The sequence below is a fragment of the Petaurus breviceps genome, unplaced genomic scaffold (genome assembly GCF_028583685.1).
Source record: "Petaurus breviceps papuanus isolate PSGF00001 unplaced genomic scaffold, PetGlider_PUasm1.0 188, whole genome shotgun sequence".
NCBI lineage: Eukaryota > Metazoa > Chordata > Mammalia > Diprotodontia > Petauridae > Petaurus > Petaurus breviceps.
The window spans coordinates 13,111,406-13,124,457 of NW_027185804.1; the positions used below are offsets into that span (position 1 = coordinate 13,111,406).

At 40.3% G+C, this 13,052-nt stretch overlaps 1 protein-coding gene across 10 annotated transcripts in view; it reads left to right on the top strand.

Annotated features, from left to right (window-relative positions):
* The window catches only part of ANO5 (anoctamin 5), a 137,806-nt gene that overhangs the window by 119,600 nt on the left and 5,154 nt on the right, over positions 1–13,052 (top strand). For all 10 annotated transcript variants that reach the window (XM_069091291.1, XM_069091295.1, XM_069091300.1 and 7 more), the window contains 4 exons: positions 1,947–2,077; positions 6,562–6,767; positions 7,933–8,108; positions 9,442–9,547. In XM_069091291.1, the coding sequence (XP_068947392.1) occupies positions 1,947–2,077; positions 6,562–6,767; positions 7,933–8,108; positions 9,442–9,547 (619 nt within the window). The remainder of the gene's footprint in view (positions 1–1,946; positions 2,078–6,561; positions 6,768–7,932; positions 8,109–9,441; positions 9,548–13,052) is intronic.

The following is a 13,052-nucleotide window of genomic DNA, read 5'->3' on the forward strand; positions in this document are numbered from 1 at the left end:
GGTTTTCTTGGCAAAAATACTAGAGTGGTTTGCCATTTCCTTCTCCAGGTCATTTTATAGATGAGAAAACAGAGGCAAATAGGGCTAAGTGACTTGCCCAAGGTCACACAGCTAGTAAGATTTGAACTCAGGAAGATGAATTTTCTTGACTCCATTCTTTCCACTGCTTCACCTAGCTACCCTTTCTCTTGGGCCCATCCCAGTTCAAGCAGCCTCAGCATATAAAGGTGCAAGGATAATAAAACAAGGGGGCTTGGGCTTTGGTGGCTTTTCAGCCAAATCATACCTGAAAGGCAATGCCAGCTATAAAGAGACCTGTCAAATGGTCGTTCAGCTTTGGCTTTAAGTACTAATGAGTGGGGTAACTCACAAATCCTGAGGAAAACTATTCCATTTTTACGTAGCTCTAGTTATTAGGAAGATTTTCCTATCATCAAGTCAAAAGTTCCTTCTTTTTAACATCTACCATTTGCTCCTGGTTTTGCCCTCTTTAGCCAAATAGAACAAGTTCAGTCCATTTTTTCACATGGCGACCTCTAAAATAGGACTAGAATGCATTAATCATGTCCCCTTCAGTCCCTTGACACTTAAATATTTCTTAATTTGAAATGAACTTGGGACAGCTAGGTAGCATAGTAGATAGAGCACTGACCCTGGAGTCAGGAGGACCTGAGTTTGAATCTGGTCTCAGACACTTATCAGCAGTATGACCCTGGACAAGTCACTTAAAACCAATTTTGAAAGGAAGGAAGGAAGGAAGGAGGGAGGGAGGAAGGGAAGGGAAGGGAGGGAGGAAGGGAGGATGGAAGGAAGGAAGACTCAAAGCCTTCTACCAATTTCGTTGCCTATCTCTGGATGCTTTTTAGTATCCCTTCTAGATGGTGGCACCCAAAACAGAACATAATATCCCAAACTCTTTTCACCAGGCCAAGGTGCCACAGGACCTTCACTTCCTCATTTCTGCCAGCTATGACTCTTAACATAGTCTAAGATTGGATTAAGCATTTTTGCCTGCTACCTCAAGATTATTGATTCAGATTAAGCTTGCAGTCCATTAAAACTCCAAAAGATTTTTCATGCAAACAGCCATCTAACCATCCCTCTCTGTTTGTATTTGGAAAATGGATTTTTGGAATCCAAGTATGATCTTACAGTAATCACTAATGAATTTTAGCCTGTTAGATTCTACTTAGTTCTATGGCAAGTCAAGATCATTTTTGAATCCTGACTCTGTCATTCAGTGCACTAACTATCCTTCCAAATTTGTGTCCCCTGGGAATTTGGTAAGTATGTCATCTACTCCTTTATCCAAGTTAGGGATCAAAGCTTTAAACAGCTCAAAACCAACTACAGACCCTGAGTCACTCCCCTGGAGATCTGCTGCCAAGGTGACAGTGGGAGATACAAAAGAACTGAGTTCTAGCCCTAATTCTGCTGCTGGCTAGTAGTAGTAGCAGCAGTAGTAGTAGTAATAGTGGCAACAGTAGTAGTAGCAGTAGTAGTAGTAGTAGTAGTAGTAATAGTAATTGATTCTTCTGCAGAAATGTGAAGTTTGAAAAGTGCTTTAGATGCATGATCTTATTTGAACCTCATAACAACCCTTTGAAGTGGGTCACGATACATGTTCTTGTCTTCAGTTTACTAATGAGGAAATTGGTGTTCTGATAGGTTGGGATTCGCCCACGCTCACACAACTAGTAAGTGTCAGAGGTAGGATAGGAACCTAGGTATTCTTGACTCTAGATAAAGCATTCTATCTATTCCATGAAGCTGATCATGGCAGAGCACGTCAGTTAAACTTCCTGGGCTTCAGTTTCCCCATCAGTTTCCAAAGAGGCTAAGGCTGTTGGACTAAGTGACACACACGCTTCCTTCAAGCTCCCTTATTCAGTCACTCTTTATGCCTCTTGTTTTATTTCACTCATCCTTTTACCGTCTTCTCACAGTTGGGTTTGGAACTGGTGGAGACGCCGAAGAGCGAGGACCAACTCTGAGAAACTGTACAGCCGATGGGAGCAGGATCACGCTCTTCAGAGCTTTGGGGCCTTGGGGCTGTTCTATGAGTACTTAGAAATGGGTAAGTTCTCTTTAGCTGCCTTCTTGAAGAACCTATTGATAAGAGGGGAAGGTAGCATTTGCCGATGGATAACAGTTGGGGTTAGTCAATAAATATTAAGAACCTACCAGTGTGCTGAGTACTCTGCTAAGCATTGGACTTGTCACTGACTTGTAACATGGCATAGGTTAAGGAATGAAGTCTAATAGTTTAAAGAAACAGTAGCCAAAAAAATTAAGTCATTAATCCCTAAACTGTCAACGGATAGGAAGCTCTGTGCCACCACACAGCCCCTGTTGAGCTGTATTGAATTTGTTTACTCTCAGAGCCTGCCAGCAGAGGGAGCCAAAGGGAATAATCAATTACAGTATCCTCACTTGTTGGTATATAATCAAATAGTTATTTATTTAGTCAACTAGGATTTACCAAGTGCCTTACTATGAGTCAAGCACTACACTAAATCCTCAAGATATAAAGAGAGGAAAAGGTAGCCCTACTTTTCAAGGATCTTGTGGTCTAGTTTAGGGGGAACTAAATATGAGCAACTATGTAAAAACAAGATGTATATAGGATAAATTGGAGATAATCACACAGGAAAGGAAGTAGCATTAAAGAAAACAGAGAAGACTTCTTGTAGGATATGTCACTTTAGCAGAGATTTGCAGGAAGCCAGGGAAGCTAAGGTTTGGAGATACGGAGGGAGAGTTTCAGGTGTGGGGGACAGCCAGGGAAAGCACTCAGAATCAGAAGGTGAAAACTAGAAAGAGCCATGGTCAAAACCCTCAAATCATGACAAGAAGGGATTGGCTGCACAAGAACTTGCTTCACCAATTCCTGGGGTACCTAGGGATACTTCATAAAGTCTGATGAGGGATCATAGATGGGAAGACCAAGAAATATGTGCAGGAAGGTATTCTTAAAGGTCATCTAGTCCAATCCTTTCATTTTATTATGGGATGATATTATGAAAAAAAAAATGCTAAATTTGGAGACAGAAAACCTGGATTTTGAGCCAGTGTTTCCATGTATTATTTGCGTGACCCTGAGAATCATTTAGCCTCCCTGGGCCTCAGTTTCCTCATCTGTAAAATGAGGAAGTCGGACTAGATGATTTTTGAAGTTCTTTCCAGCTCTAAATCGAGATCCCATGAGGTGAATTTGGGCCAACCATAAAGGAAGGCCTACTTTAAACAGCAGGCATGCAATTTACAGAATTCCTTACTGGAAGATGCAGGTCAGGCTAAAATCATAAGTAACATTATTAAAGAACTTCTATAAATTTGTGGTTCATTGGCCAGCCATACTGGCAGAAAGCGATTGTGGGAGTCAATCCCTATATCCTTTAATTTTGATGTTAGAGACCATGCTTTCCTGTTACAAAGCTATTACGCCTGTGAGGGAGAGAATGCTATTGTTTTAGGATTCTAGGGCTGATCTAGGTCTGCCAGTTACCATAAAAGAAAACCATAGCCCGAGGATGTTTTGGATTCATTTGAAAATAGCCCTGGGGAAAAGAGACAGGGAAGGAATCATCACTACTTAATTACAGTCTTGGGACCAGAGATGGCACCTTAGGGGGCATTTAATTCAAGCCCCATTCTGTAGATAGGGAAAGCGAGGCAGCTAGAGCTTGTGACTTGTGCTAGTTCATACAGGCAATAAAGTAGCAGAACTGTGATTCAGAGTGAGGTCCTCTGACTCCAAATCCAGGGTTCATTCCCCTTGAATATATTCTTTTCCCTCACTTAAATGTCCTTCCAGAGTTTCTCTCCCTTTTTCTTTCTCATTGCAGTCAGGAAGCCTTGATTTCCTGAGGGTTTCCATTTGGAATTAAGGCCCTCAAGGAGAATAAGAAGCCAAACCTCAGTGTGAGACCACATAGGCCTGGGCTTCTGATAGAAAGAGAAGATCATTTTATAAAAATCATTTAATCTGTCAGGGGCATGATAAGTCTTTCTTCTTCTTCTTTTTCTTTTTGGAGGGTAATTTGGGTTAAGTCAAGGTCATGCAGCTAGGTAAGTGTTAAGTGTCTGAGGTCAGATTTGAACTCAGGTCCTCCTGACTCCAGGGCCAGTGCTCTATTCACTGTGCCACCTAGCCACCCCTAAGTCTTTCTTCTTAAAAAATTTTATTAATGTTGCTTTGTTTTTGCATCACATTCATTTCCACATATCTCTCCCTTACCTAGGGAGCCTTTGTTCAAAGATTTTGTTTTTTAATTAAACAAAACCAGGTCACATATCAACCATGCCATTACATGTCATATATACTCCACATCTACCTGTCCAACAACAGAAAGGAGTTGCATTTTCTCAGCTCTGCTCTGGGGCCTAGCCTGGTCACATAATTTCCTTTTCCTGTAAATAGACATAGCATTTCTTGTGTATACAGAATCACTCCTGCTTCCTGGAGATTGGGGATTCTTAACCTTTTATGATATCATGGACTCCTCCTTTGCCATCTGGTAAAGCCTATGGACACATTCTTTGAATGATTATTTTTGAAATAATTATTTATTTTGAATATTCTTTTTTAAATTTTGAGCTCCAAATTCTCCCCTTTTCTTCCACCTCCTACCCCTTTCACTGAGAAGGCAAGAAATATGATGTCAATTATACATGTGAAGTCACGCAAAATATACTCCCATATTTTTAAAAAGCAAGAAAAATTAAGAAAGTGATAAAATTACATTTGAATTTGCACTAGAAGCTTATCAGTTCTCTCTCTGGTGGTAGACAGCATTTTTTCATCATGAGTTCTTTGGACTTGTCTTGTATGCTTGTATTGACCAGAGTAGCTAAGTCTTTCATAGTTGATTGTCATTACAACATTGCTGTTACAGTCCACAATGGTCACCTGGTTCTTCTCACTTCACTTTGCATCAGTTCATATAGGTCTTGCCATCTTTTTCTGAAAGTATCCACCTCATCATTTCCTGTAGCACAATGATACTCCATCACAATCATAGGGTACCACTTGTACAATCATTCTCCAATTCATGGGTATTCCCTTGATTTCCACATCTTTGCCACCACAAAAAGAGCTGCTATAAATATTTTTGTACATATAGGTCTTTTTACTTTTTTTTTAAATGTCTTTGGGATTCAAACCTAGTAATGGTTTTAAATGATGTTTTTAAATTATTGAAGGAAGTGCTAGATTTCAGTTAGAGGTTAATAAAAATAAAGGAGAATTTTTCCCCCTAAACACTTCTTATTTGTGCCAAGGACTGTGCTAAGTGCTAGAGACAGAAAGGTAAAATTTGGTACCTGTCCTCGAGGAACTCACAAGATGTTGGGGGAAGATAACACACACACAACTGCATATAGACTCTGTACGTGACCAATCAACTGAGGGAAGCCATTAGAATTAAGAGGGTTTGGGAAAGTTTTCCTGTAGAATGTAGGATTTTAATTGGGAGTTGGAGGGAACCATGGAAGCCAGGAGGCAGTGATTGAAGAAGAAGAGCATTCCAGGGATGAGGGACATAAGGAATTCAGTTTCGCACATGTGCTTAAGATGTCTACAGGACATCTGATTCAAGATGTCTAATGGGCTGTTAGAGATTTGCAACTATAGATCAGCAAAGAGGTTAGGGGTAGATAAGTAGATCTGGCAATCGTCAGCATGTAGATGATAAATGAATTCATAGGAACTAAAGAGATGACTGAGTGAAATAGTATAGATAGAGAAGAAGATAGAGTCCTATGGGACACCCATGGTTAGTAGGTGTGATGTGGGTGAAGATCCAGCAAAGGAGACTATGAAGTCAGATGGATGGGAAAAGAACCATGGGAGAGAAGTGTCACAAAACCCACAGAGAAGAAAATATCAAGAAGAGGAAGCTTGACAATTTCTTTTTTTTTTTTTTTTGCTTTTTGGAGGGAATTGGGGTTAAGCGACTTGCCCAAGGTCACATGGCTGGTTTTTTTTGTGTTAAGTGTCTGAGGCCAGATCCAAACTCAGGTCCTCCTTACTCCAGGGCTGGAGGCCACCTAGCTGCCCTCGACCATTTCTAAGGTTACTGAGTGGTTGAGAAGGATAAGGTTTGAGAAGAGGCAATTAGGAGATTATAATTAATTTTGGAGAGAAGAGTTTCCAAAGGTGGAGGGAGTGGAGATGTCTAATGTAGATGGTCTTCTCAAAGGATTTAATCATAAAAGGCAGAAGAGATCTGGCTTGATAGTGAGCTGGGATGGATGGATCAAGCAAGGATTTTTTTGAGGTTAGAGAAGACATGGGCATGTTTGTAGGTAGTAGGGAAACAGTCGGGGATTAGACAGTTTTAAGACTCTAGGATATTGACTTAGTATTGACTAAGTAGAGTCCACTCCAATGCATGTCAAGTCAATCGAATATAAGAATTTGAGACTACAATCTCTGAAAGAGCAGAGATTACTCTGTCTTTGCATCTTTAAAGCCTAGTGGAGTGGCTTGAATACAAGAGATATTTAGCAAGTGTTTGTGTACTGAAGTTGGTGTTTCTGATTCTTCTTTCTCTACAGTCATCCAGTTTGGTTTCATCACACTGTTTGTGGCCTCCTTTCCTTTGGCTCCTCTCCTTGCCCTTATGAACAACATTTTGGAAATCCGAGTTGACTCTTGGAAACTGACCACCCAATACAGGAGGCCAGTGGCTGCCAAGGCCCATAGCATAGGAGTGTGGCAAGAAATTCTCAATGGCATGGCCGTTCTATCTGTTGTTACTAATGTAAGTTGACTGTTCGCAATCAAGTGATTGATTTTTCTGGGTGGGAAGTTTGTTTCTTGAGAATATGGAAATCAACTCTGTGCATTTGATTCTTGCCTTTGGATCTGCTGAGAGCAATGCCTCATCCTAGAAGATCCATGGCCCTAGTATTCCAGAGTCCTCTAGGAGAGGAGTTGTGGTGTCTGGAACCCCTGTCACCAAATCAGTCAAATTTTTGTCCATTTCAAAGGGCTAAAAGAAGGAGTGATCAAAGTTACAGTTATATATTTAGGCTCTACTTAAGGCAAAATATCATAACAATGAGAGATATTCAAGAGTAGAATGGGTGCCTGTGATGCTATTTTGCATCTGGTGCAGTTAATTCAAAGTTAATCCCAACTACCCAAGCTCTGTACTACAACTTCCTTCCTTGTAACAGCCCTGGTTGATATTATGGGACTGTTTGGTGTGTGTGGGTGTGTGTGTGTGTGTGTGTGTGTGTGTGTGTGTGTGATTAATTCAAACCTCCCCAGTTCAACCAATATCTTATCTTTGTCCTCATTTTACAGATAAGGATACTGAGGCAGGTAAAGTGTAAGGGACTTGCCCAGGCTCAGGCGCCTAATGAGAATATATTTGAGCTGAAGTCTGCTTGACTCCAGGTCCAGCACTCTTTCTACTGTCACATCTATCTGCTTCTTTCTGAAGCACGATGAAATGTAGAATGAGTGTTCCTGCGTACCTTTTTACTTTTTCATGTGGCCTTGCCTAACCACTGGGGGAAAAGATCTACTACAACATGGCCTCCAACCTACCCCTCTGAATCCTGCACTGCGTCCACCTGTAACCAACAAGAGTGATCAGTAGAGATGACCAAACCTAATCCCAGTAGGCCCTTTCATAACACTAGTGTCAAGGGATAAGGATAAGAACAATGCTCTTGGATTTCTGTGATTACAGAAAGGATGGTTGCCTTCTCAGAACAATACAAACAGGAGATATCATTTGACATGAAGTGCATCATCTCCTAGGCCCTAACAATGTTATAACTCTCAAATAGCTACCATAGTAAGGCGCTCCCCTGCCACATTCTTACTGTGTTTGGAAAGGTATCTAGATGAATGATCAGAGCAGAAGCTCACAACAGTGCTTTGACTACTCACTTGTTTTTCCTCACTGGTTTCAGGCCTTCATTGTTGCCTTCACATCGGACATGATTCCCCGGCTGGTTTACTACTATGCCTACTCGACTGACCCCAATTCCCCCATGTCTGGATACATTAACAACAGCCTTTCCGTGTTCCAAACCTCTGATTTTCCTAATGAACCTGGTGCGAACTCGGGTACATTCACCACTTGCAGGTATCTGATTAATTCATTTTACTTAATAGGAGTCTCCTAATGTCACTATCCCAGACCAATTTAGGAAACCTAAGAGGCCATAGGGTAGGGTAGAAAGAGACCTCGACTGGGAGCCCCAAAATAGGGGTTCAAATTTTGGCTCTGCACCCACTAAATGGATGTGTAATCCATTGAAATTGTCATAATTGTCAATTGAAATAATTCTGGAACCTATGAAGCTCAGAGTGTTCCTCTATCAGATGGCAACATTTGATAGAATGAGGGCCAAATCTCATCTTAGCTCTGCCTGGGATCCTTGTGAATGTCAAGAATCGCGAGAAAAGGAAACTCACTAATAATAAAGTGATGATGCCGTCAATGACCATGGTGATGCTGACCATTATTGTTGATCTAGGTCTGTGAGAGATTTCCTGGTGTGAAATCCCAGGATGGGAGTAGAAACTCCCAACAGAGAAGCAGATTTACTCTCTTAGAGAGCTGACTGAGACAGTGAGAAATTAAGAGATTGTCAGAGGTAGGACCTAAGTTCCTGATTCCATGGTTAGTACTCTGTCCACTATACCACATAAAATAGCAACTGATATTTGGACAGTGCTTTAAGTTTTGCAAAGCACCTTCCATATATCATCTCGTTTGAGCCACACAATAAACCTAAGAGGTAGGAAATAGAGGTATTATGTCATCCTCATCCAAGGGCAGCTGGATGGTGCAGTGCACAGAGCAAAGGGCTTGGAATCAGGAAGACACATCTTCATCAGTTCAAATTCAGCCTCAGACACCTCCTACTTGTGTGACCATGGACAAATCATTTAACCCTATTTGCCTCAATTTCCTTGTCTCTAAAATGATCTGGAGAAGGAAAATGGAAAACCCCTCCAGCATCTTTGCCTAAAAAACTCCAAATGAGGTCACAATGGATTGGATATGACTGAAAAATGACTGAAGAATAACAACAAAATCATCCTCATCTAAGATGGGCCAACTGAGAGAAAGAAGAATTTATTAAGCACCTACTATATACCAAGCACTATGCTAAGGATTTTATCATATGGTCTAGCATTGTGATGCAGGAACGATATCACCATATTTTAACTCAAGACCTACCTCTGCTACTTACTACCTGTTTGACCTTAAGCAAGTAATTATATCCCCTGGGACTTTATACAGTTTCCTAATTTGTAAAATGAGAGAATTAGATGAGATGGGCTCTGAGGTCCAACTCTAAATCTATGATCCTATGAATTCCTACAGATACTCACATATGCATACCATCCGCAACTCTCTGACAAATGGGTAAACCTGTGACTCACGACTGTTTCTTTCCCCAATGTAGGTATAGAGATTACCGTTATCCCCCTGACCATGAAAAGAAGTATTTACACACTATGCAGTTCTGGCACATCCTTGCTGCGAAGATGGCCTTCATCATTATTATGGAAGTAAGTCTTCCTTTTTATCTACCCCATCCATTTGTTCCCCTCTCTTCTAATCATATCTTCTGTGTCTGAGATAACTAGCATTTCTCCATATGTTTCTGAAACAAGAATTGTACTGAAGAAAGTAATGAGTATTATGAAAAAAGTTACCTAAGGAAGTCTCTAATTCAATAAGAGTTTATGAATCCCCTGCGTGGTGTTCATCGTTGTTGTGCAAGATACAGAACTGCGCTAACACAATAGTTGTGAAGTATTTGAAGAGTTATTATGGTGGGGGGAGGTGAGTAAATTTGTTCTAATTGGCCTTCAAGGACAGTTTAGGAGTATTGGATAGAAGTAACAGAGGAGTAGATTGAATCTAGTTGTAAATTCTTTTAATAATGGAACTATCTACAAATGGAATGAGTTGTGTTACGAGATAATGGATTCACTATCAATAGAAGTCTTCCTTTGGAAGCATAATGACCTCTGGTTGGGAATGTTGTAGAAGGAATACTTAAGCAGGTGTGGGTTAGACTAAATGGCCTCTAAGGTACTTCCAACTCTCAAATGCTATGATTTTGTGAAGTAGACAAGGAAGGCTTAATGATGGATATGGGTCTTAGCTAGGTTTTGAAGGATAAGTAGGATTTAAATAGGAGACATAGGAAGGAAAGATAGATAATAAGTTGAGGGTCCCTCAAACAATATTGGGTCCAAAGGAGAACAGCCAGGATGGAAAAGAATCTAGAAATCATATCTTAATTGGAATGTCTAACGGAATGAGGTGGTGTGGGGTGTGAAGCCTAGAGAAAGGCTAAGGGGAGAGATAAGGCATAGGGGAGGGAGAATCATCTCACAATTGGAGGAGAGCTTAGGGGTCATCTAGTTTAAACCATGCCTGAACAAAAACCCAAACTAGTATGTCCTCACATAAACTATCGTAGAGTTGGAAGAAGCATTGTAAGTCATCTGGTGCAGTCTCTTATTCAGTGTACGAATCTTCTCTATATGATGTTACTGAAATGTAGTAATCCAACCTTATAAGGCAGTCAGTCCCTTCTCATTTTGAAGCAGCCATCATTGTTGAGACTGTCTTCTTTATATTATGCCATGGATAGGAGTTATAGGCAAACTGGGTTTGGTGGTATGAGGAAGATACAGGCAAGGTTACCTCCATACCCCACTGGGGCACTGTAGTAGGACCTCAGTCTTCACTAAAGGAAGGTGTTTACTTCTTTTAGCAAAAATTTTAACTTGGGGGAATTTTCAGTTGGACTTAGCAGCCTGGGATCTTTGAGTCAACAAGTCCTTGCTCCCTTATATTCCTTGCATAGTCTAGCCCAGATACATCCAACACACCACCTGCAGTCCATAATACTCCTGAGTTCTTCCTGAACCAGATCAAAATGTGATTGAGAAATATTTGACAGAGTAAATAAAATAAAATAAGGTATTGGTAATATATTTTAAAACTAAGTCAATATGAGGCCTGCAGGAGTTCTAATGTATGGCTTACTGGCCGCTATTTCTATTTCAATCTGACGCTATTGGTCTATTCCAACCTTGAGCTGCCCTGAGCAGAAGGGAGAAGAGGCATAATGCCTTACTGAGCCCATTTTCCATCCTTCCCAAATGGGTTAATTACATTTAATTTCCCAAACTATGTTTTCTCAATAATGAATTATGCCCAACCAGAAAATAGTGTGCCTTAAACCAGTTAAGGTATCTGATGTAATAGCCTTCTGCCTAGGCTAAGTCTGGCCCTATCCCTGTTCTCTCCAATAGCCAGATCATTCTACACTGCCTTGCTATTTTCTATTTCCCCCTTCACTTATTATTCTTCTCTTTTTCTGTCTCTCCTCCTTGCCCCCCTCCTGTCTCTTACACACACACACACACACACACACACACACACACACACACACATCAGATGTTTTCAAACCCTGCTAAGCAGTCAGAGAAATTCAGAGAAAAACATAGGTAATAGGGAACTTAGAATGTGACTGTGACCCCAACCTCAGGTTACAGAAGCTCTGATTGTGAGCCTTGTTGGATTTATGTCAGAAGGAACATTTGAGTTTCAGGAAAAATCAGGTCAAGCAAAAGAGATTTGCTTAGCTGAAGTACCCGCATTTGGGGGTATACTGAGTAGACAAATGATGACTCATCTAAACATGGAATTTAGTAGATTTATCACTTCTCCAGGAACAGGCAAGTGACACAATGGATAGAGTGCTGGGCCTAGAGGCAGGAAGATTCATCTTCCTGAGTTTCAAATCTGGCCTCAGAAACTTACTAACCGTGTGACCCTGGGCGAGTTACTTAACCCTGTTTTCCTCAGTTTTTCATCTGTGAAATGAAATGAAAAAGGAAACAGCAAATCACTTCAATATCTTTGCCAAGAAAACCCCCAAAATGGGGTCACAGAGTCAGACATGACTGATAAAACATCTGTACAAAAAACAACAATATCATTCCAACAGTGCAGTGCTTCCTCAAGGAAGTGGCAAGTCAGACACTAATATACACAGGTCAGTGGAAGTTCAGACTTCTTCCCAGGACTGCCTACTATACTTTTCAAAGCTGCAAATGGAATTTTTTTTTTCAATAAACAAGTATTATTTCCCTCCCTCAGACCTCCCCACAACCCACTGGGAAAAATTGACAAAACCCTCGTAACAATATGCATAGTCTTGTAAAACCAATTTCTACATTAGCCATGCCCAAAAATATATGCCTCCTTCTGTATATTGAGTCTCTCATTTCTCTGGCAGGATTTAGTTAATGTTCTCCATTATCAGTACTCTGGAATCATGATGATGCTTGGATGATCAGAAGGGTTTTTTTTAAAGTCTTTCAAAATTGTTCATTTTTCCCCTAAGTGTATCATTATTATATAATTTGTTCTGCTCTTTTCCTGCTCTCTTTATTTTTTATCAGTTCATTCATGTCTTACTAAGTTGTTCTCAACTCATCCCTTTGGTCATTTCTTGTGTCACAATAATATTCTAATACATTCATACAATGATTTTTTCAGTCATCCCTGGTTGATGGGCACCTTCATTATATAATGAGCTCCCTACTATGAGTTCCTTGAGGGCAAGGACTGTCTTTTGTCTCTTTTTGGATTCCCAGCACTTAGTACAGTACCTGGCACATAGTAGGTGTTCAATAAATGCTTATTGAGTGATTGATTTACACCCCCCCTTATTTTCCAATTCTTTTCCACTAGAAATAGAACTGTACTTAGGATCTCTGATCCATGATAATCTTAGAGACAGAGATGGGATTGATTCAATTTTCAGAAGGGGTCTTAAATTTTTTAGACATAGGACACTGGGAAAATTTGTTTTGTAACACACAAGTGTGTGTGTATTTATATGATAAAGATTTTTTTTCTTTTAAATTGGATGTAAGGAGATAGAAAAGGTGCTTGTTAATTTAAAAATAAACAAAAAAAAAGTGAACCTTTATGCTCTATTTTGAGATCAACTGCAATGAATTCTTCCCCTATCATTCCCCCCCC